This window comes from Sinocyclocheilus rhinocerous, unplaced genomic scaffold, assembly GCF_001515625.1.
Source record: "Sinocyclocheilus rhinocerous isolate Xijiao unplaced genomic scaffold, SAMN03320098_v1.1 scaffold585, whole genome shotgun sequence".
Classification (NCBI taxonomy): domain Eukaryota; kingdom Metazoa; phylum Chordata; class Actinopteri; order Cypriniformes; family Cyprinidae; genus Sinocyclocheilus; species Sinocyclocheilus rhinocerous.
The window spans coordinates 1,600,966-1,622,304 of NW_015630024.1; the positions used below are offsets into that span (position 1 = coordinate 1,600,966).

Sequence of the window (21,339 nt, forward strand, 5' to 3'; positions counted from 1 at the left end):
CGACGTGTTTTGATTTTGAAACGTGCAGTGCTCATGTTTATTCAACGAAGTCAAACGGCACAAATAAATCAATGTATGGGAAACACTGGTAATGTATATCGAAATATCGGAAATGTGTTTAAAAATCATATCACCGTTATTGAAAAAAATTATATCGCGATACATATTGATATTGAATTATTGTCCAGCCCTACGTGAAACTGGTGTAATTTAGAAAAATACCTGATATAAATTTTTGGTCATACCGCCCAGCACTATGTGAAAGCCTTCGTACCTTGGTGGTGGTGGTGGTGCTGGAGAAAGTGTGTCCTGGGAGCAACACAATGTCCCGCTTTATCTTCCTCCAATGGGGAGAGGCAGGGGCCACAGTGGGAGGGGCCAGGGTTGCACAAGTGCCGCCCCTTTCTGGCACAGTCTATGTGATTGGGGCACTTGTTTACTGAGAAAACAGAAAAAACATGTTAATATGCCTTCAAATCATTATGCAGTAGTGCACCAGGTGTTGATGACAGGTGAAGAACATGTTGTTATGTTTCATAATTTCATAAGTCATAATTTCAGCATTTAGTCACCTGTGACGTTGTTGTTTCTGCAGGTAAAGAATATCATGTCCCGTTAAAAATTCATAATGATGTTGATTTTTTTCTTTCAAATTATGACACAGATCCAAAACAGCAGTAATGTACATAGACACACATATGTTCTGTTCTTATATACACATTTAAAAGAACAGATTAATAGACTAGAAACGATTTAATATCAAGCCCCTGATTCTGCAGTATATATCAAGTGGCGACTCAACGCACACCAAAATTGTTGACAAATGCACTTGCGATAAATTTGAAATGCTCACAAATTAAAAAATATTATTGTAAAAATTTTTACAATATTATTACAATTTAAAATAACTGTTTTTCTTTCAATATACTTTAAATTGTATTTTTTTCCTTTGATGGCAAAGCTGAATTTTCAGTGTCATGTGATCCATCAGAAATCATTCTAATATGCTGATTTGCTGCTCAAGAATTTCTTATTATTATTATCAGTGTTGAAAACAGTGTGCTGCTAAATATTTATATGGAAATTGTGATTAAAAAAATCAGAATTTTTTGATTTGCAATAGAAATCTTTTGCAACATTTATCTGCACCACCACTTTTGATCAATTTAATGCATCCTTGCTGAAAAAAATAAAATACAATTTCTTTCAATTATTTTTTTAAACTGACCCCAAATGTTTGACTGGTAGTGTCCTTAAAATAAATCACTGAAATATATAATATTAACATAAACTGCAAAATCCCAACAAAGACAGAATCTGTCATACACTCTAAAAAATGCTGGGTTAAATACAACCCAGTGCTGGGTAAAATAGGGACAAACCCAGCAATTGGGTTGTTTTGACCCAGCGGTTGGGTTACTACCCAGAAGGTTGGGTTAAACATTTAACCCAACCGCTGGGTCAAAACAGCCCAAGCATTTTTTAGAGTGTAGAACCTGTTGGCAAGTTTCTACCAAGTGATGAATTTATGACAAAAATATAATAGAGTTTAAACCGACTTACAACATTTGATGTCAACAACAAAAAAAATAGGGAAAATTTTTATTTTTCCTCCTATTCATATATGACATTCTGCATATAAAAAACAATATCTTTATCTTCAGATGTGTGCCAGAGGTAAAGCTAAGTGGAAGGTGTTTGGATCGATCCCTGCAAGGATCTTGCCATTAGCTTTGACTATATCACCATTATACCCTTTATCAGATGTTGCTGCTCAATATGCATTGATTTCTGCTCATCACTTGTCATAGACCTCCTCATCTCTCATTAGTCTTGATAAAACACCACCAGATTGCTTTTAAATCTGGACGAGGAGGCATGCGAACTGAGATGAACTGACTAATGAGGTGCAACTGTATGTGTGCATGTGAGAGATGCACATTCCTCTAAACACCCAGCTGGGCCGCCCACCTCCAGCCGGTCATGGACATTAATTTACACAATCAACCACAAGCTCAAGCTGCACTTGGAAATAAGGAGGAAATTTGGAAGCAACAAGTTTTTAAAGCTACACTGCAGTAAATGTACTTCTATTTAAATAACTACTTGACTACTGTATCATTTAGCTGAATATTTTATCTAAAATGATCTTGCAGCACATTTACTTTTGAGTATCACAAAAGAAAAATTGTTCCTCATATTGTTCCAAACCCCATAACTTTTTTTTCTACTATGAAAGTCAGTGTTTTTTTTATTTTTTATATGACGCTGGACCTCACCGACTTACTGCATGGACAAAATACCACTGAGATCTCTTTCAAAATATCTGCTTTTGTTTAGAACCCCATTGTTTTAGCTAACAGGGCTCGCAGGCTATTTATCAGAAACCATAATGTTTTTGGTTGGAGAAGATGCTTTGATCGCCAGTCCATCTCTGCTCATCAAAACATCAATGACATAACACTGATCAAAGTCAAACCTGATAGACCACTTATAATTATATTTGGACTCTTTGAAGGACTAGCTAATAGAAATGAGATGGCCACTGATGTGTATGTAGACATGTAGAACTTGAAAAGAAAGGAGCACTAAGCAGTGGAACTTATTGGACACAGGGCCATTTCTAAAGCAAACTTTAAAATATAAAATAAAAAATATATAAAAAATACTATATAATATAACATAAACCTGTATATAATTATATACAATTAAATAAACTGATATGCTACCATAAGTGTGTTTGTCGGCACTCGAGCATGGCTCAGCTAGTAAGAAGTGTTACTGTTTAAGTATTTTGTACTCATGACATGATGCTAAATGAATGTCCACTTAGTTCCATAATAATAATAATAAGGCTGCCCCCTAATAGTCGAGTAAGTCGACCAGAAGAGGCTTGGTCGACCAAAATGTTATTAGTCGCAGAAAATAAATAAATAAATAAATTTAAAAAATCCACAGGCAAAGTCATGCAAATTATTTAATCCGTATGAAACATGAATACAGGCGCATCACTATGCGGAGATGACAAGTCGTGTCGCCGATTTCATCTCTTAAGCCGAAAACAAAGAATGCACTAGTTTATCAAATTATTAAAATGTTAATGCAGTCTCCTTACTGTTTTTCCCTGACTCATAATCATTAGCTTCTGCCGGTGTGCCGTGGCAAGCTTTATGCATGCGCTTAAGCGCTTTTTAGGCTATGTAGGCAATTAAAGGCTCATTATAATGATTTAAAAGGTTTATTAAAAAAACGTGCAATTAGTCGACTAATGCTTAAAATGAACGACTAGTAGTCGACCAGAAAAACCCTTAGTCGCAGGCAGCCCTAAAATAATAATAATAATAAAAACAATAATGTGATTAGTTATTTTCTATTTGAAAAGTATTTAATTAAAAATAAAAAAATAAAATAAAATAAATCAGCATTTCAACATGGTTATGTAATCAATAAAATATTCAAAAAAATTAAATGTGATGAGGTATTTTCTATTTGTAAATTATTTAATTAAAATACTTTCCTACAAGGTTATGTAATCTATAAAATATTTTTGGTTGAATTATTTCTAATTTTTTGTATGAACTACATTGCAAAACATTGTTACCGTGGTATAAAATTGATTTAAATGATTAATTAATTATTACGTAGTATAGCATTTTGGCCTTATCACACCAATTCACATTTAAACAAGAAAAAAAAATATGGATGGATTCCTTTTTGGTTGTGCTATTGTGTTACAATCAGGTATACAATCAGCTAACTTAAAAAATAAGAAATTTAACTGGTTATAAACACATTGTTGTGACCTTTTGTTTCCTAACACATCTGTAATTTTCCTAAAATAACACCAAAACCCCCATTTCAGTTGGCTGTGAAGTAAGATTTTGTCAAAACAACTCTGGTCATTTGCTCGGCCAAGGAAAAGCGCACACGATTACATAAGAAAGATCAGCATATCATAAAGCTGGATTAAAAATGAATGTTTCTAACCATCTGCTGCTGGTTCAGAAATCATTAACCGAGCTCTGAGCGGGAAGGAAGCCAACATCAGCACAGACCTGCAGTACGGGAACAGGGATGCGCTTACGTGTCAATATTGACAGCTTCCATTTACTTTGTGAGGTAGGATGTGAATCATAAGTGGCCACAAGTGTTTAAAAAATCTGTTAAGAAGCAATAAAAGTAAATCAATTTTTTTTCAGCTGGATAATAATTTTGCAGTTGTGATATGAGATGCCATGAACAGGAAAGTGTGGATGGATAAAGGGAAACTCCCATTGTGTGGACTTCCTGTTGCTCCATTTAAAGTCAAGCTAAGTGCCAGTTGTTTTGCCTGTTTAATTTGGCTCTCTTCCATGGCTACAGACGAAGTTATTAACCTAGACTTTATATTTTCTGAAGATGTAATGCATGCAAATGCAAAAGCTGCTGCCACAACACCACTACGCATTTGCTACAGTGTTCACAGCATTTTTTAGAACATTGTTATGTAGTTACAAGGTTGCTTTCTGGTCCAAGTCAAACAATCTCATTGCCAAGTTTCGATGATATTCAAGGATCGAGATACAGCTCGAGGCTCTGGGTTTCTTCACCTGTCTTCATCACTTAAAACAGCAATAGCAAACAATTTGATGTGTCATAAATATTCATAGCACTGTGCTTAAACAAACATGCATTCTCAATCCAACAATCTTGATCTGAAAATAGAGCTTTAAAGTTGATTCTGTGAGACACTCCTAGCTTTTCAGGCAATGGGCTCACCTGTTTCCATTCATTTGGCTCTTTCTCACTCTCGGTACTTATTAACTTCATGGGAATGGGCTATAATCCCTGCTGCTATGGGAACTATGCCGTCTGGCTATCACCCGCTACATAGCAAGGTGCTAATGTGATTACATCTGGATCCGGATCGCACAGAAGGGTAACCATGACTGGGTTACATTTCACACAAACATGCTTCAACTCTCAAATGCCATCTGTAAAATATGATAATTCTTAAATATAATGGTATATCTCAAAAATTACATTTTGTAATCTAAAACTTTTACATTCACCAAGGCTGCATTTAATTAATCAAAATACAGTAAATATTATGAATTTTATGTTTTAAAATGCAATTTATTCCTGTGATGGAAAAGCTGAATTTTCAGCAGCCATTACTCCAGTCTTCAGTGTCCTTCAGAAATCATTCTAATATGCTGATTTGGTCATATTATTGTCAACAGTTTAATATGATCAAACTGTTTAATAAAAATAGTTAAAAAAACACACACACACACACACACACACACATTACATATACACTATATATCCTAATTAATCAAACATCAAAGCACATTTGACTGTATCATGCAGTTTAATTAAATTCTTTAAATTAATAATTTGAATGAATGTGTGCGAGAGTGAAGAAGTGTAGTAGAGAAGGCAGGCTTCCACTCTTCATTTGCATAGAGTAACTGATAACAGCTGGATGTAGGATCATTTTAATACTTCAATTCTACAGCAATAAAATATTTGATTGTGGGATTTCTAGGTACAGTAAAAGGGACATGTGATTATAGATGATACTAACTAGGGATCACCTATAGTGAAAGCATTCTTCTACAACCATACTAATGCAAACAGGCCACTGAAAACCAGCCTGTTAAGATTTGAAAAATGAATATGCAGCTTTTCACGTCCTTAGTACTTAGTATCCATAAAAAAATTATGAAATAAATACACATTTAAACAGTTATAAACACAACAGAAGTCAACAAAAATTCTCCTGTATTGAACACAATAGAGTTTTTGTTACATCAGACTGTGCTTCAAGTGTCTGAGGGTCTCTTCTAATATGCCTGGCTTAGATCCTAATTATCATTAACAAAAACCCAATAATGACACACTCTCATTAGTGAGAAGTGCAGTGGACCACAGGAAATGAGAACCCAGATTTACGCCCACATCTTTCAATAGCCACATTAAGACATTAAAGATCCCTGCGATGGAAACCTCTATTTTGGTTTAGAAAGCTTCCGTACAGTACAGAAAGAACCTGTGTAAGTCCCTGCTGATGAAAATGTACTTTCTGCAACCAAATTGGCAACGTGTGAACTCAATGTGGGAAGACTTAAGGGTGGATGTTTGCTGTGTGTTACTGAGCACTCAAGGGTGTGTTTGGATTTTATAGTGCATATTTAAACATGTAAACCATGTTTGTTTGTGCCTTTACTTTATAAGAAGTACACATTTTGAGTCTCACCACCAGAATGGCAGATAACACACCGCAGCTGCTTGGTTCTCACATGGTGGAGTTTGTATACAGTACGTGGCCTCATTCAGGGATCTGCTGCAGAGATAAGCCGCCGCTCTCAACGTGCGCTCTGCAAATCATCATTGTGGCAACAACAAGCTGTTTCCAGATCTCTGTAGAGCCTTAGATCCTCACGTTCCCCTGAGACAGCAAGCGCAGGGTCCAATTCTGCGGTTACCACAGCAACGCAGCTAACCTTTTCTCAATCCACTCCATCACCTCCGAAGAGAGCAATGCAGCACTCAGACACCTCACATTTTCCCAAACACTTCTTATGTAAGTGCATTACGAAGTGAGCTGTGGTCAGAACTGCAGCGTAATGGAAAGAGAATGTTCCCCATATGTGAAACAGAAGGGTTAATTTCTTACATCTCTTTTACCCTGTGCTTTATGAGGAACAGGGTTAAGGTGGCATTTTAAGGTTCGGATTTCAAGTTTTTTCAGATTGTATGCTATGTGCACAAACTAAATAGCCTATTTTCCAGCCTACCACTTGATTATACCAAAGCAGCTTCAAAAGGCTGCAATTAACAGAACTTACAAATCAAAATAAAAGCAGGCTCAGGACATAGCCCTGTTGTACCTCAAACCTTACACGTAAACGCAAAACATTTCCTTGTTCTGAGTGAGTTGTATGACTATAGGACAAGTTTGAATAAGCATAACAAAATACACTCCTTGGGTATAGAGATTAACCAGGAACATTTTCTTCAAGGAAAATGTCTTTGCAGCACAATGATTGGTTGAATACCCTGCCATTGTGATCGGCTGTTACTGTAAAAAAACCTAAACTATTAAAAATAAATCAGCAATTGAAATAAACCTGAAATGAAATAAAATATAAATATTAAATAAAACATAAATAAATAAATTAGAAAATTTTGACTCGACAAATGACCTAACTGAAATACATTTTAAGCTGAAGTGCCAAAATTACTGCAACTAAAATTAAAATGTAAACTGAAAGCATAAAAATAAAAGTTAATTCAAAATATTAATAAACACTATAATAGCATATAAATACTACTAAAATAACACTGAATGTGATACTGTCCAAAAATCAACCCGATTTCGTCAAACTGGTGAGAAAAAGGATAAATTAAAGATGAACATCAGTGACCGCAACTTTCATGACAGTGAAAACCTTTACGAAAAAGAATGTGATTATTAATAATAAAAACAAATAATAATATTAATTAAAATAATAAATAATAATATTATTAAAATACTACTACTACTACTACTAGTACTACAGTACTATTACTAATAATAATAATAATAATAACAAATAATACTGAAAAACAAAACAAAATAAAACAAAACATAACAGCCGGTATGAATGCATAAAAAGATTATTATGAAAATTAACATCACTCTGTTACAGATATCATTGCATATAGCCATAGCATTTATGAAATTATGATAATTTCCATAAATGCGCCTCAAACAAGCAGCAGACCAATTGGGGTTTGCGTTTTATAAACAGTCTACAGTTTGCTTTGTTCACCTGTGTGAAACAAGCTTGATTAATCCACACATGGTCTGGTCACCATCTGTGAAATGACTGCATGGCTAGCGGCTCTAACCACAGTTCTGTCTTTCTGTGTGAAATATGACATGCTATTCTGTGGCGATCAGATCAACAGCCTGAGGGGAGAGTTCAATGTGGCAGCTTTTTTGAAGTCACACGCTAGAGAACAACAAACAATCTACTTTACAATGGAAAACATGCGAAAACATGCATAAACATGTTTAGGTACTGGGACACGAGATAAGAGAGAGAAAGAGAAAGACTAATCAGCCTCTGGACTTGTTACAGAACACTGAAAAACCCTAGAGCAATATTGCAGGTAAGAAAGGATTATATTAGCACATATACAGTATATAAGAATATTTTAATCTTTCTTGTTTGATGACCCATCATTTTTATCCAGCAACTGGATATACTAAAGGTGCTCATTGTGCAGATGCGTGTCAATGAGAAAGCGATTGTGATAGTGTCCTACCAGTGTCCAGCTGTTGTAATTCCCACAGGGGTCTGAAAAAGAAGCTTGGACAGATAATCTCTGCTCATGTTCTCCAGAATTACTGCACTCACATCCCAAAATTCAGTTCACACTGCCCACTATGAAACTCTTAGACTATTACAATGAACATTTGAGCCATCAATCAGACACTGACACGATGAGCATAGAAAATAAATAAAATATATGGATTTCCTTCAGTCATATTTCCAATAAAGTGCAAATGGGTCACCAGATGCTGAATAAGAGCGGTAATGGATCAAAAATTTGTTAAATTCTAATTTCTAAAAACTTGTCAAATCTAAAAACTGTGGTACAGTTGTGTGATTGTCAATTATTGCATGATCTAAAATTAGTTTTAGTAAAAAAAAAGAAAAAGAAAATGTTAAAAAATGCAGTAGGCCTAATAACTTCCACTACAGCTAAAATTAAGGAGCTAAAGTTTATCTAAAAGTCACGCTGTCCCTCCTACATTAAATGTATATAAATAAAATTAAAATGTATATGTACATGTATGTGCAAGACTCTGTATTTCAATAATGAATATGTTAATGGTTGTGCAATGTAAGCATCATATTAAAAGCATGCAAATACATGATGATAGCTACTATAAACCAGACTTAAAATGCAACACTCAGTTTTAAGCAACTGTATATAATCTCTATGTCCATCAAGGGGTCCTTGACCTTTAAACAATTTTTAACAACACTTTAATAGGAGAGGGAAAGAGCCACAAGGAAATTCCATTACATTTTCCTTTCCTCCTCCATGTTTGTTTCTCCACTTTTTCAACCGGATTAGGGTTAACATAGACAGCGTGAATCCTGTTTATTCTGGCAAAAATCATCTAGAAAAGTGTAGTAAAGAATAACCTAAATTTTTATTTTATAAAAATATAAATATTCAAACTCAAATTCAGCTTTGGAAATCAACGATACAACATATTTAAATACAATTTGAACCACTTTAAACAGTGTTCTCACATCACATACTATGAAATACATAACAAATGTTTAAAAACAAATGGCCTATAATAAATAAAAGCTCACAAAAGCTGCTGAGCCACTACCATATGTCAGACAGACAGACTCTTACCCGGCATACTCGCACCGACGGCGGCGAGGATTACGCAGATCAAGACCCCGGGCAGGAGGAGGGAGGCCCGGGCTCGCCGTGCGCTCCGGCTCGGGCAAAACAACATCCTTCACTGCGCTTCTCAAGTCCAAGACAGCAGATAAAAGCTCCGGAGTGTCATTCCCATATCTGTGTGGGTCGGATGGACGTACACTACCGAGAGAGACAACCTGTCCCGAATAAAGATGGGAGCGTCAACTCAAGAAGAGCGTTAAGCCGCTGCCTGTGTGGTACAGAGCTAAAGATAGAGGAGAGAGATTGCGGCGGCAGGAGGAGGAGGAGGACCTCCGTTGATAGACACGCTACAGGAGAGATTACAACAGCTACATGCAGCAGCGGGAGGATGAATGAGCTCGTGACGCAACCACGCTGACGTGTGTGCTTCTTCTCTCAGGTGAGGGAACATTCTGTTAACAAAACAAAAGATGTTTAAGTTTTAAGTAAATACTTATTTGTTCCGGGAAAAAAAGAATTTATTTGATAATAAAAAATAACAGCAGAGCATGTTATCAAACTGTAAATTGTCACAGTGGGGAACTTGCCATTAAAGCAGCACTATGTAACTTTTTCTGTGTTCAAAATTTGCAAAATGTACATAATGAGCGAGTACATCATGAATTCATCTTCCAACCCGCGTTTTTGTCTTATTCCGAATCACTACGGTACACTTATAATAAGTACTTATATTTGAACTATTGTAGCCTGGTCGGGTCGTCACCGCTGCGGAGTAACACATAACTGCGTGAATCGCCATAGACATAAACTTAGAGAAGTAGCTAAGTGTGAAAATTTTAGATGGCACTTAGAGGCTTTTGCATCTGAACTCTTCATATATAACTACAAACCTAGAACTTATTTTAGCATTCTTATTTACTTATTTAATTACTTGCTCACCAATGGATCCTCTGCAGTGAATGGGTGCCGTCAGAATGAGAGTCCAAACAACTGATACAAACATCACAATAATCTACAATTAAACCACACGACTCCAGTCAATCAATTAACATCTTGTGAAGTGAAAATCTGTATGTTTGTAAGAAACAAATCCATTATTAAGACATTTGATTATTATTCTGTTTATCAGCTGTTTGAACTCATTCTGATGGCACCCATTCACTACAGAGAATCCATTAGTGAGTTAGTTATGTAATGCAAAATTTCTCCAAATCTGTTCTGATGAAGAAACAAACTCATCTACATCTTGGATGGCCTGAAAGTAAATTTTCATTTTTGGGTGAACTATTCCTTTAATGGCCTCTTACAGTCTTTTCAGTAAAATGTAAAAATGTTCAAAAGTATAAAATCCTTGTTTTGGAAGAAAGAAATTGTGCAATAAATAATGAACTGTCTTAAAATGACAAAGTATAAAACGCATGGTAGCTTGCCCCAATCTGACATTCATGATAAATACTCTTGTGAGAAAACAGTTCAACCTTATTGCTGGTTCTAAAATGAATGTCAGAGTGGTGTTATTGTGTTCAGCTATAGCATAAATATGATATTGGAATTTTAGCTTGGAAATATAAAGACAGTTTTGAATTAATTTCGAAATTAATAACTAGAAAAACACTTTTGTCCAATTGGGTTTTTCAGTTCTTAAACATTAGCTAGTGAAATATTACATAAAATATTGCATATAATGTGCAACCTGAGGCATATACATTTATTTTAGTAATTTACTGTATTAGACTCATAAATAAATTAAGAGTAGGAAAATGAACAGATAAAATAACATGGGAATTCAGATGTCATGTTTATGAAATTTAAAATTCATTCTTATAGTGGCATCTAGTGGCCAAAGTTACCAAATGCAAACTGTTTGTTTTCTTCCTCATGCATTGCTTCTTGAGGACATTTTTTAAAGATAAATAAACAAACAAGCAAACAAACAAATACATACATACATAAATGTACAGGCACAAAGACATTTTTCCTGCATTATTTATTGAGCATTATTTTTTTGCTCCCAATCTAGTGTGTCCAGGGCTGTTGCCAAGGTCCTTGCCTGAGTATAGAGATAATAAATAAGTATTAAATGCTGTAAAGGTTTTTTTTTTTATCACCATCATATTCAGAGATCCACAACCTTCAAGACTCAAATGTAACACTTATAGTGAGACTTGCAATTGTTTTGAGAAGTAGATACCTCAGTTCTGAGGGACCTTTTCAAATTGCTTGGGTTCATGGTACGTGGCCTGGATGGCGGGAATTTATACATAGGACGGGCCACTGCAAACCAAAGAGATTCAAAACAAAACAGACAAAAAACTTACAAGTTGCATGAACTTATTTTGATACCTCACCTCAGTGAGGTTAAAACTGATGACATACTGTCCTGAGACATACAGTTTACTGTATAAGGACATCTGTGCCGCTTGCTTACCTGTAGATGGATCGAGTCCTGGGACGGAAAGCAAGGCAGGATGTGCATAGGAGGCAAGAGACTTTTCTACAGGGCTTTCTATGGTCAGTTTTGGTAGTCTCAACTGCAAAAGCATGATGCCAGAAACAAAATAAATGCTTCAATACAGGTATTAAACTGTAACATTCGCATTTTTACCACCAAAGTGGGACCTGTGAGTGTTTCAAGATACCTCTGTTTTGCATGAGCAAGATGTTAGATGTCTGGATGGTCGGAATTTGGCCAAAAAAGGAAGAGCCACTACAAACCATATGGATTGAAGACAAAAAGGAAATGAATTGTTAGCACCAGTGCAACTCTAAATTCTGAAGAGGCATACAAAATAAAATAAAAATCTATGAATATGCTATGATATCTAACAGAGTGATGTTAAAATTAAACGTTATAGTGCTGAGGTATATGTAAGGAGATTTGGATCGCACTCACCTCTGGGTTGATCCAGACTCAGGAAAGAAGCTCCAGTAGGGGGCGCAGTGGAGGCCTGTGGCCCTCTGTTGACAGTTTTTGGTAGCGTCAACTGCAAAAGCACAATGCTATTCTAAGAGGATTTGCTCAAAACATATTTCAGTATATAAACGATATAAATTTGATGGCCTATTTTAGTAAATACTTTTCAAGTTCAACTTTTAGACTAACAGCGTTAAAACCATCTTTAAACAATTAATTATCCCCTGACTAATATGTGAGAGACATTTTTCTTACCTTTTCCTTGTGACAACTTCTCTCCACATCAGGCCTTTTGTAAGCTAAAACAATAATAATAAAAAAACAACAAGTTTAAATTGTAACATGGCCCTTAAAAAACAGGAAAATGAAAAACTTACCGGAAATTCTGATACCAACTCCTTGGCAAATCATTCCTCTGAAAGTAAAATTTGAAAAATATTTAATGGAGTCGAGAGATGTAGTTGATGGACTCGTTTGCAAGTAACTAGCTATGCTTTCGATCAAAGTTATCAACATACCGTATATGATAGATAGATATTGATATCTTTACCATCAACGTTGAACGACACTTACCTGAATTTACGACTTTCTCTTAAAGCAAAATGTGTTGATGCTGTTGGTGTATTTGAGTAAATGTAAGACTTAAAAAGACAAAATCTTCAAAATGAGAATCTTCAGAAAGACACTGTGCAAATGAGTTCTGTATGACGCTACAATAACTGAATACGTCACCTCAGTGAAAAAAAATCTATTCGAAATCACTAAGGAAAATAAAATAAAACAATTGATTTAATTCCTGTTCGTGTTATTTATTTTGTTATAATTCATATATGCAATTCTTGAATATAATTTTTAAATAATAATTATATATATATAAAATTTAAAACTTATATCGCAGCAAAAAGGAGACAATTTAGGGTCATAAACTTGATTTTAATGGCAAGTACCAACATTTCATCAGTCAATACAAAACAGCTATTAAAAAGACGCTATAAAAATCTTGTTCTGTCACAGCAACAGAATATTACATCACTTTGGCCCTCAAGAAATGCTTCAGCTGACCCTTATGACAAGCATCTTCATCTCAAGTTAATGTATAGAAAATATCTTCAATAAATAGAATTCCATCTAATCTAGATTATGCCCACACATTTAAGTGAATCAGTCATAAGCCCTTTGTGAAACAAGAGGTACACAGATTGACATCCTTTTGAGAACAGCCATCAGTGACAAAATACAAGGTGTACATTATAATTAAGACTTGAAATGGAAAGGTCTGGGGATGATATAACCGTTCTCTGCATGCTATAAAGCGACAGATTGTATTAAACTCTTGAGCTACATTATGGCTGTGACACTCAATGCAAAAGCTAGTCTAATAACATTGATGCATTTGAAATTCTCAGATGATATGTAGAAAGCGATGAATCTAGTGTAAGCAGCACCTCTAGTGTGATGGTGAAGCTGTGCAAGTGACAAAGGAGGCAGTCAAAAATAGCTAATTTAGACAAATCTAAATATATACGACTCATTTTCATCATCACCCTGACTGCAGAAATGGTTTTGTCATTGCACAAAAACATATTTATCACTATTTAATCTGCATGTGTCCTGGGCCTTCATGACAGACGCATGTTTTTGGTAGAGGAAAGGGCAACTCCCTCAAAAACGCCCCTTGACCAGTCACTGCATGAAACCGAGATGAATGCATTGGCTGCAAATATGCACACACATACACAAATATTTAGTATTGGCACATGATGAAATGCACAGAGCCTGTGACATAATGATAAAGGTCACCGTACATGCCTTCCACACACACACATGCAAACATGTTCAAGTCAGATCATTGATTTCCCTGATGTTTCTGTATCTAAAACATGTTAAACTATATTTTACTGGTCCATTCTCCCTCATTTAAACACTGTTTTTTGGGTTTGGTCATAGGAGTCCTGTGTTAAGGATGTCCTGAAAACTTCAAGCCACTTACACTTTAAGAATGCATTATATAATAAAAAAAAAAACGCACAGGACTGAGAACCAGTCATCCGCAGTGAAAGAAAAAGAAAGAAAAACATTCAAATAAAGTCGGATCCACATAAAGTGGCGTGAGAGAATCTTGTACACCTCCTTAATACCCAAAACCGATGCTTTTCAATTGTAGACAATTGAGAAGAATCTATTGCAACTACCACGATATCAGAGAGACAGGAGCTTCACGCGTCGTACCATCTCACTCTGTGCAGATCAATATAGTTCCAACTATGCTTAACATGGGAGGACTTGGGATACCCCTGTGAGGAGCTCAGATGGTACGGTCTAGACTTAGCCGAAACATTTTCCATAGCACAGCCTGCATTTTCTGATCTGAGATCGGTGACAGGGAGCAACATCCCTGCATTCTGTGAAGGGGACCGTGGTCACGGCTGATCCCACTGTCAGGGGCTGCTCTCAGGGTCTTTCTGCGGAGAGCTGCGGGTCTCCTGGTTTTCCCTCATCAACGATGCGGCCTCATTGTTTGTCTCTGTGTCAGTCTCGCTTTGCTCCAGCACCAGCTGGATTGTAGTGCTTTCAGTCTCACCCTCGGCAAAATCTCCTTCCTTAGCTAAACGGAACTTAATATTTAACTTCTCAGGTTTTTCTAAAAGGAAAAAAAGAAAGAAACTCAAAATTGGATTCCATCTCAAAAAGTGGCTTGTATCTTTAATCTATAAATTGTACATCTATCTATATACTTGAATTTGGACATTAAAAAAAAAAAAGGAAAATGCTATCCAAGTTTCTAAAAGCAATAAATAAAATAAAATGCCAGCAAAAAAATAAATAAAAAATAGCAAATTTGTCGCTTACAAAAGGTCATATGCTGACCAATTTGACTATTTGCTGAAGTCAACAAACTAAGAGTATAGAAGTAATCTATATTCAGTAGTTTTGGTCTAGTCAAATACCTTTTCCTAGTTGTTTCTCTTTGGGTAGCAGGAGGACGTCCACATTGTGATGTTCTTGCAGAGTGGCAGTGAGTGTAGCTCCCTCTTTGCTGAAGAGGAACACCAGGGGAACTGTGATGTCATTGGTAGGCTCTCCATCTCCAACCATCTGGAAGAGTGGAGTCTCAGCACTGCTGCTGCCCTCTCTGTGATCTGTGAGAACATTCAAAACCGAAGGGTCCAGATTCTAAGACAATGCAGAGAAATCAGGTGCATAGTCTGCAAGCAATGTTACAGTAGATCTCACCAATGAAGATGACTCCAGTGGCTCCTGCTTCCTGCAGGCGCCGAGCTTTGGCAGCAAACATGCAGTCTCCTCTCAATGCCAGTGCTATGTGTCCCTGCAGCTCTACTGCGTTTTCAATCGGGCCACATGCCGTATAGGGGACACTCTTCACAATGCTGCCTTTCACCTTACAGAGAGACACAGAAGAGACAATAATTAATTGTGGTAAATGTGTGACATACCAGCAGTGAAGTCAAGAAGGTTCCTCACCCCATGCTCTTGTTTGGTAAGATCCATTCCAAACTTTGCTGAACCAGCCGTAAGGACTGTTCGACCCAAAAACGGAGGGGAAATGAGCTGCACAATTAGTGGCACCACTTCCTCATGCTCAGGTGTTTGGCTCACCTCAGCAACCAGCTTTAACTTGTACACACCCTTCTGAGAGTCCTATGGAAAAGAGAGAGAGAGATGAATGAACTGACATATGAAAGAAGAGATAAATCACTGATATCCAACAGTTGGTCCCAGTGTTATTTTTAACTAAAACTATTATTATTATTTCATTTGAAATATTTCAATGAAAGGAATCATTCTCGCCGATTCACCTGAAATGCTGAGCCTTGGCTGGCAGAGACCAGCTCAGTAAGGGGCGTCAGAGAGATGCCCATGCTTTTCAGAAACTCGATTGGCTCCAGGCCCATGTCATGAAGAGGCAGTTCAATCCCCCTGTTATTAAAAAAACAAAAACAAAACAAAAAGAGGAGTTAGGCCTTTTTTTCTTATAGATGCTGCTCTATGATAAACCCTCTAACATATGACCCACCTGACAGGTGAGGCCTGCTGGGCTCTTCCCACACCGGTGAGGTATTTATAGCTGTCCCTGATTGTCTTGGCAAAGGTGGGGTTGTTAGGGAACAGGGTTTGAGCACTGGGGCACGAATATGAAAATAAATCGTCTTCATGAGCTTGAGGTTCCTGAAAGATATACAATGATGTTGAAACCATTAACTATGTTTCCAGCCACATATTTGTAAGCTAATTTTGGGATATCGCATAAAAAAAAAGGAAGTGACAATTCTGTTCTCTTGATCACACAGAATTAAAACGGTTTTATTTGCAAATGTTTTACGCAATATTCCATTTTTGGATGGAAACACTGGTATTGTAGACAATTAGAGACAAAAAAATAAGCCAAAAGTTGCAGAGATTATCACATTGTGGGGATTTAAAGCTTTAAAACCAAAGTCTGAGAAACATTCAGTCATAGAAACAAACTTCTTATGGATCCAAAAGGTCCCATACTAGATGGAACATCATTTTGGAGTCCCGTTTGAGAATAAGGTGATCTCTTACTGTGTTGTTGGTATGGCAGGGGGGTTGGGTTGTAGACAGAGATACTGGGAGCAAATGAGCCTCAGTAGTGAAAATATAATCATCAATGTTTATAGGCAACTGGCTCTTCTCTGAGAAAAGCAGGTAGAGGTACTTAAACATCTCAGCCAGGAAGAAGGAATCCATCCTTGAAATAAACAAACATAAAAATAATTTTACTACTACAGTCTTTCAAATTTAATCTAGATATACGATACAAACAATATGGAAGAATTACTAATAGGACTCTCACCTGTCCTCATGCGTTCCTGTCCTCACATCCTGTACGGCGGCGAAGCCACAAGGGACCCGAGCGTGAGTGTTCAGCTTCTCCACTATAGACTGGCCTACATTCAAATAGTAAGGATCACCTGTGGCCTAGAAATGAGGTGGAAAATGTTACTCCAAAACAATAAAGACAGACAAAATAACTAGTCTGACAAGACAGTGCAAGTCAACTGTGACCCTGAGCTCTGTTCACACTGACAGCGAATACATTTCTGTGCTGTTGGTTATTAGTAGGCGTTCATATTCAGCTGTATCAGGTGGTATACCTACTTTGTAAAGGAAATATGTGCTTTCAGCAAACTCCGGTCTCAATGGGTGCTGGCCCCAGTGAACTCTGAACTCGGTGGTGAAGGCCTGTTAGCCAACATAAATTGTAGGCAAAGACATTTGGAGGATTAGTACTGAAAAAAATGTAATATTCAGCTGTGATCTTTGTAGATTGAGGATGTTTAGGTGTGTTTAAGGTGACTTATGCAAATGTAGCCCATTATTTACCTCAGGGAGGAAATTGTGCTGTTTAGTCACTTGGTACAGCATCTCATGCGTCTCTATGGCAGGTTTCAAGTCTCCTCTCAAAACCTGAAAGATATTTTGGTATAGTTATTAATTTATTATTTTGAACTTGAAAAATTTCACTTTAAAAACAGCTACTAGTGCTTCTTTCTTTTAAGCAAGTTGATTCTAAACTAGAATCTAAATTTAACATGCCATCCAGTGGCGTCGTACTGAGAACATAATTTATTAAAGACCATGAAAATGCATTTCATTAAAAATATTTTTACATTTAACTACGGAATTATTTTGCACTGAATATTAGACTACTGTGTCATTTTCAGAATTATATGCCATTCAATCTCTTGGTAAATTGGCACATTTTACTAATGTTATGAACAGTTTTATTTTAGTATTATTTATATACTATTGTAGTATTTATTAATGTTTTGAATTAGATTTTATTTTAATATATTCAGTTTTCATTTTAATTTTAGTTTGCGTTTTAGTAATTTTGTTATGTGTTACTTTAATTTCAGTTTTAGTAATTTCAGTACTTCCACTTAAATTTATTTCATTTTTAGAAATGAAAAAATTTTTAAATATGTTTTAGGTTTTAGTTAACAGTAACAACAATGGTTGTGACCTATCATTATTTTTGTTACACATATTTTCCTCTTGTTGTCTTATCTAAAAGAAGGAAAACAAAGCTAGCTAAACACCTGGCCTTCCACTGAGGTAAAAATTGCCATTTGCCAATCAAGGAGCTTTTTTTTGTTTTTGTATAGTTGAATACATAACAGAAAACCAAAAAGGTGGCTACCGTTCTTGCATTCAGTTTCAACAATGCTGTAATAGTCAAAAAAGTAGTAGCCAACTGGCCAATAACGTCCCAGCTGACCCATCCTGTAAATGCAAAAATATCTCTATTCTGAGTCAACTTGGAATATAGAGGATGAAGAAGTGAACCTGTAGCCCAGGGAAGAAGGCAAGCAAGGAATCCATCCAGCTTCGCACATTTATAGTGGGGTTGTGCATGTGCACGTTGAGCAGCAGAGGAGGCTGGCTGATGTACTTCATAATGGCACTATAGTGCTGTCACAACAGACAAAGTCACATGTGCAGATAATAGATGTAAAACAAGCTCTGTTTGACTAATAGAGGCTTGATTATTCCAGGAGAACAAAGAGCACGTACTGTGTTGAATCTGTTAAGGTACACCTTATCCCCAAGAAGAATATAAGCTTTCATCAAGTATTCGTAATAAGAGTCGATTCCAGCGCCAACACCACTATCTGTCATGAGAAACAGAGAAGGTACTGATATGAATACTGTCTCTGTAAGAGTCAAAGTGGGATTAGATGTGGTAAAGTGGCTGTGTGGGACATTTTTTTACTGTGCAAATGAAATGACAGCAACTAGAAGTGTCAGAGCGAGGCCACACCTCTGCGAACCCAGTCTCCGTTGTGGATGTTGATCACAGTGCCGACAAGGTCACTTCCTCTTTGCCTTTTCTCCCAGAGGACATCCATAGCTTTCCTAGCATGTTCCTAGGTTGAACAACCTCTTAGCACACACTTCTCACTGTCTGAGTCTTGATCTGTTAGTAGTAAGAAAACATGCTGGATGTTTACCTCAAATATTGGGTCCCCGGACAGTCGGCTGAGAGCTGCAAACTCCAGAATCGTGGTGCCTGCACAAGCAGTGCAAGTGTCCGACTCCGTTCCTGTCCGAGAAAGGGGGTTGACGACCCCATAGCGCAAATTTACCTGAAGAGGTTTAAATATGAATAAAAACATTTAAAAGAAATGTTTGGTCAAGATTGAAAACAATGTGGAATCATTCTCATGTAGCTCTTGCATATCAACAAATGTTTTTTTGATAAAATAAAAAAAGTGACTAGTGTTATAGGATCCATGTTACAATTCACCCCAAAATTAAAAGAAAATTATTTTACATAGTGATTAAACGTATATTCCCCTAAAAATCATTCTATTGTAATTATTTAATTGTCATTTCAATTAGCATAAAAATATTATACTGCTATTAGTGTCAGATATTTTGATTGTGATATTCGAGAGATGCATTTCACCTCCAAATTCAAGGATATTTTGCCAATTTTCAACCAGCCTTTTATTGTTACAATGTCAGTAGTATATGTAAATGAACAATGTGTACTCTTGCCAGCACACAGATATTTATTTGTCAGCAAAATTCTGCCAGCGGACTTTTGGCAGCTCCAGAGCTTTTGTTAAAACTACAAATCATACTTCTGCATTTTTGTATTCCCACTAATGGACAGTTGGATTGATAGATGATCAGTGCCAAAATGAAAAGTGCATAATGTGTATTGAACTATTTGACAAAATGGAACAACAAGTCCTTTTTTTCTAGTCATGTAGCACTGATTTCAAATTATTCAAGTTTTATTAAAAGCCCATCTTGCCAGCAGTGAATTACACCTTTATGTCATTCTTCTGCCAATAGAAGGACAGATAAAATTATTCAAGTATCAGTCAATAGTGGTGGAGTTACCCGAGGATAAGGAAGGCCACTGGTGGTGTTAAAGGCAGGCAGGAGGCGGTAGCCCAGTTCTTTGGCCATGTGTAGCAGTTCATCTCTGTACCACTGCATTCTCTCTCCACGCTGCTTTAGAACATCTGCCATGACATGGGCGCCCAACAAGCCACTGGAAGAAAAGGGAGAAGTTTCATCAATAATGCATTTCATGGAGGGAAGTCTATAAGAACAGTGAACGTAGAGAATAAGGCCTATAAATCTAATTATGTCAAAAACCTGCTTTAAAATCTACTGTATTCCTGCTCAGTTTTTTGACCCAGTGTTTTTAAAAAAACAAACACATCCAAAGCTAAAGAAACATCATGATTCGTACCCCAGCACACGGATATTGGTCTCAAAGACAGAGACGACTATGTCATTATCAAATCTGACGTCTCGCACGGTCTTCTTCACAGCCTCCTCAAATTCATCCAGTTTATTTAACAACTGCTCAAAACACACGAAACAACAGTTTAGAAGCATCTATTATTATGTCCTCCATAGTATTGATTTGAATAAGCTTGCTTAACATGTCTGGCTGATTAAATAAACATCATTAGTGTTTTTGATCAAGTTTATATTATTTCCATCAAAGAAGAAAAGATTTAACTCACCACAAGAGTATCTAAAGTGTCTATTAATGTTAAAGAGAACCTGTAAAGAGAGAGAGGTTGCCATTAATACCCCCAAAGAATCAACACAGAAATCTTTACTAAAAAAACTGATCGAATACATTTTAGATGTCCCATCAATGTTTATACCAATCTTTGAAACTAAATATAGCAAACTGACTGGTCATATTTCCAGAATCTAAAGTAACATGTCATTACAAGGGTCATGTGCAGCAAAAGTTTTAATAAAAATGGTAAATGTATCACTTTATACTAATGCTGTCAAACGATTAATCGCATCCAAAATGTGTGTATACGGTGTATATTATGTATAAATAAATACACACACACAGAGTATATATTTTGAAAATATTTACATGTCTATATTTATATTCATATATAAATATATTTAATATATGAACATAACATATTTTTCTGAAATGTATACATGCATGTGTGTGTATTTATATATACATAAATATATAT

The 21,339-nt window shown here is 36.2% G+C and overlaps 2 protein-coding genes across 4 annotated transcripts in view; both read right to left on the reverse strand.

Moving 5' to 3' along the window:
* The window catches only part of LOC107739698 (neural proliferation differentiation and control protein 1-like), a 23,766-nt gene extending 13,945 nt beyond the window's left edge, over positions 1 to 9,821 (reverse strand). The window contains exons 1-2 of one of the 2 annotated variants that reach the window (XM_016551896.1): positions 9,412 to 9,821; positions 275 to 439 (exon numbers count right to left, since the gene is read on the reverse strand). In XM_016551896.1, the coding sequence (XP_016407382.1) occupies positions 275 to 439; positions 9,412 to 9,517 (271 nt within the window). In that variant the 5' untranslated portion in view covers positions 9,518 to 9,821. The remainder of the gene's footprint in view (positions 1 to 274; positions 440 to 9,411) is intronic. The other variant, XM_016551897.1, reaches the window with a different exon arrangement.
* Positions 9,822 to 13,238: 3,417 nt separating this feature from the next.
* The window catches only part of LOC107739696 (ER degradation-enhancing alpha-mannosidase-like protein 3), a 9,187-nt gene continuing 1,086 nt past the window's right edge, over positions 13,239 to 21,339 (reverse strand). Inside the window, exons 3-19 of one of the 2 annotated variants that reach the window (XM_016551893.1) lie at positions 20,857 to 20,896; positions 20,577 to 20,689; positions 20,219 to 20,372; positions 19,318 to 19,452; positions 19,128 to 19,233; positions 18,881 to 18,978; positions 18,653 to 18,778; positions 17,687 to 17,770; positions 17,462 to 17,545; positions 17,157 to 17,281; positions 16,886 to 17,051; positions 16,356 to 16,507; positions 16,138 to 16,258; positions 15,803 to 15,979; positions 15,554 to 15,719; positions 15,268 to 15,459; positions 13,239 to 14,960 (exon numbers count right to left, since the gene is read on the reverse strand). In XM_016551893.1, coding sequence (XP_016407379.1) covers positions 14,758 to 14,960; positions 15,268 to 15,459; positions 15,554 to 15,719; positions 15,803 to 15,979; positions 16,138 to 16,258; positions 16,356 to 16,507; positions 16,886 to 17,051; positions 17,157 to 17,281; positions 17,462 to 17,545; positions 17,687 to 17,770; positions 18,653 to 18,778; positions 18,881 to 18,978; positions 19,128 to 19,233; positions 19,318 to 19,452; positions 20,219 to 20,372; positions 20,577 to 20,689; positions 20,857 to 20,896 — 2,242 coding nt within the window. In that variant the 3' untranslated portion in view covers positions 13,239 to 14,757. The remainder of the gene's footprint in view (positions 14,961 to 15,267; positions 15,460 to 15,553; positions 15,720 to 15,802; positions 15,980 to 16,137; positions 16,259 to 16,355; positions 16,508 to 16,885; positions 17,052 to 17,156; positions 17,282 to 17,461; positions 17,546 to 17,686; positions 17,771 to 18,652; positions 18,779 to 18,880; positions 18,979 to 19,127; positions 19,234 to 19,317; positions 19,453 to 20,218; positions 20,373 to 20,576; positions 20,690 to 20,856; positions 20,897 to 21,339) is intronic. The other variant, XM_016551894.1, reaches the window with a different exon arrangement.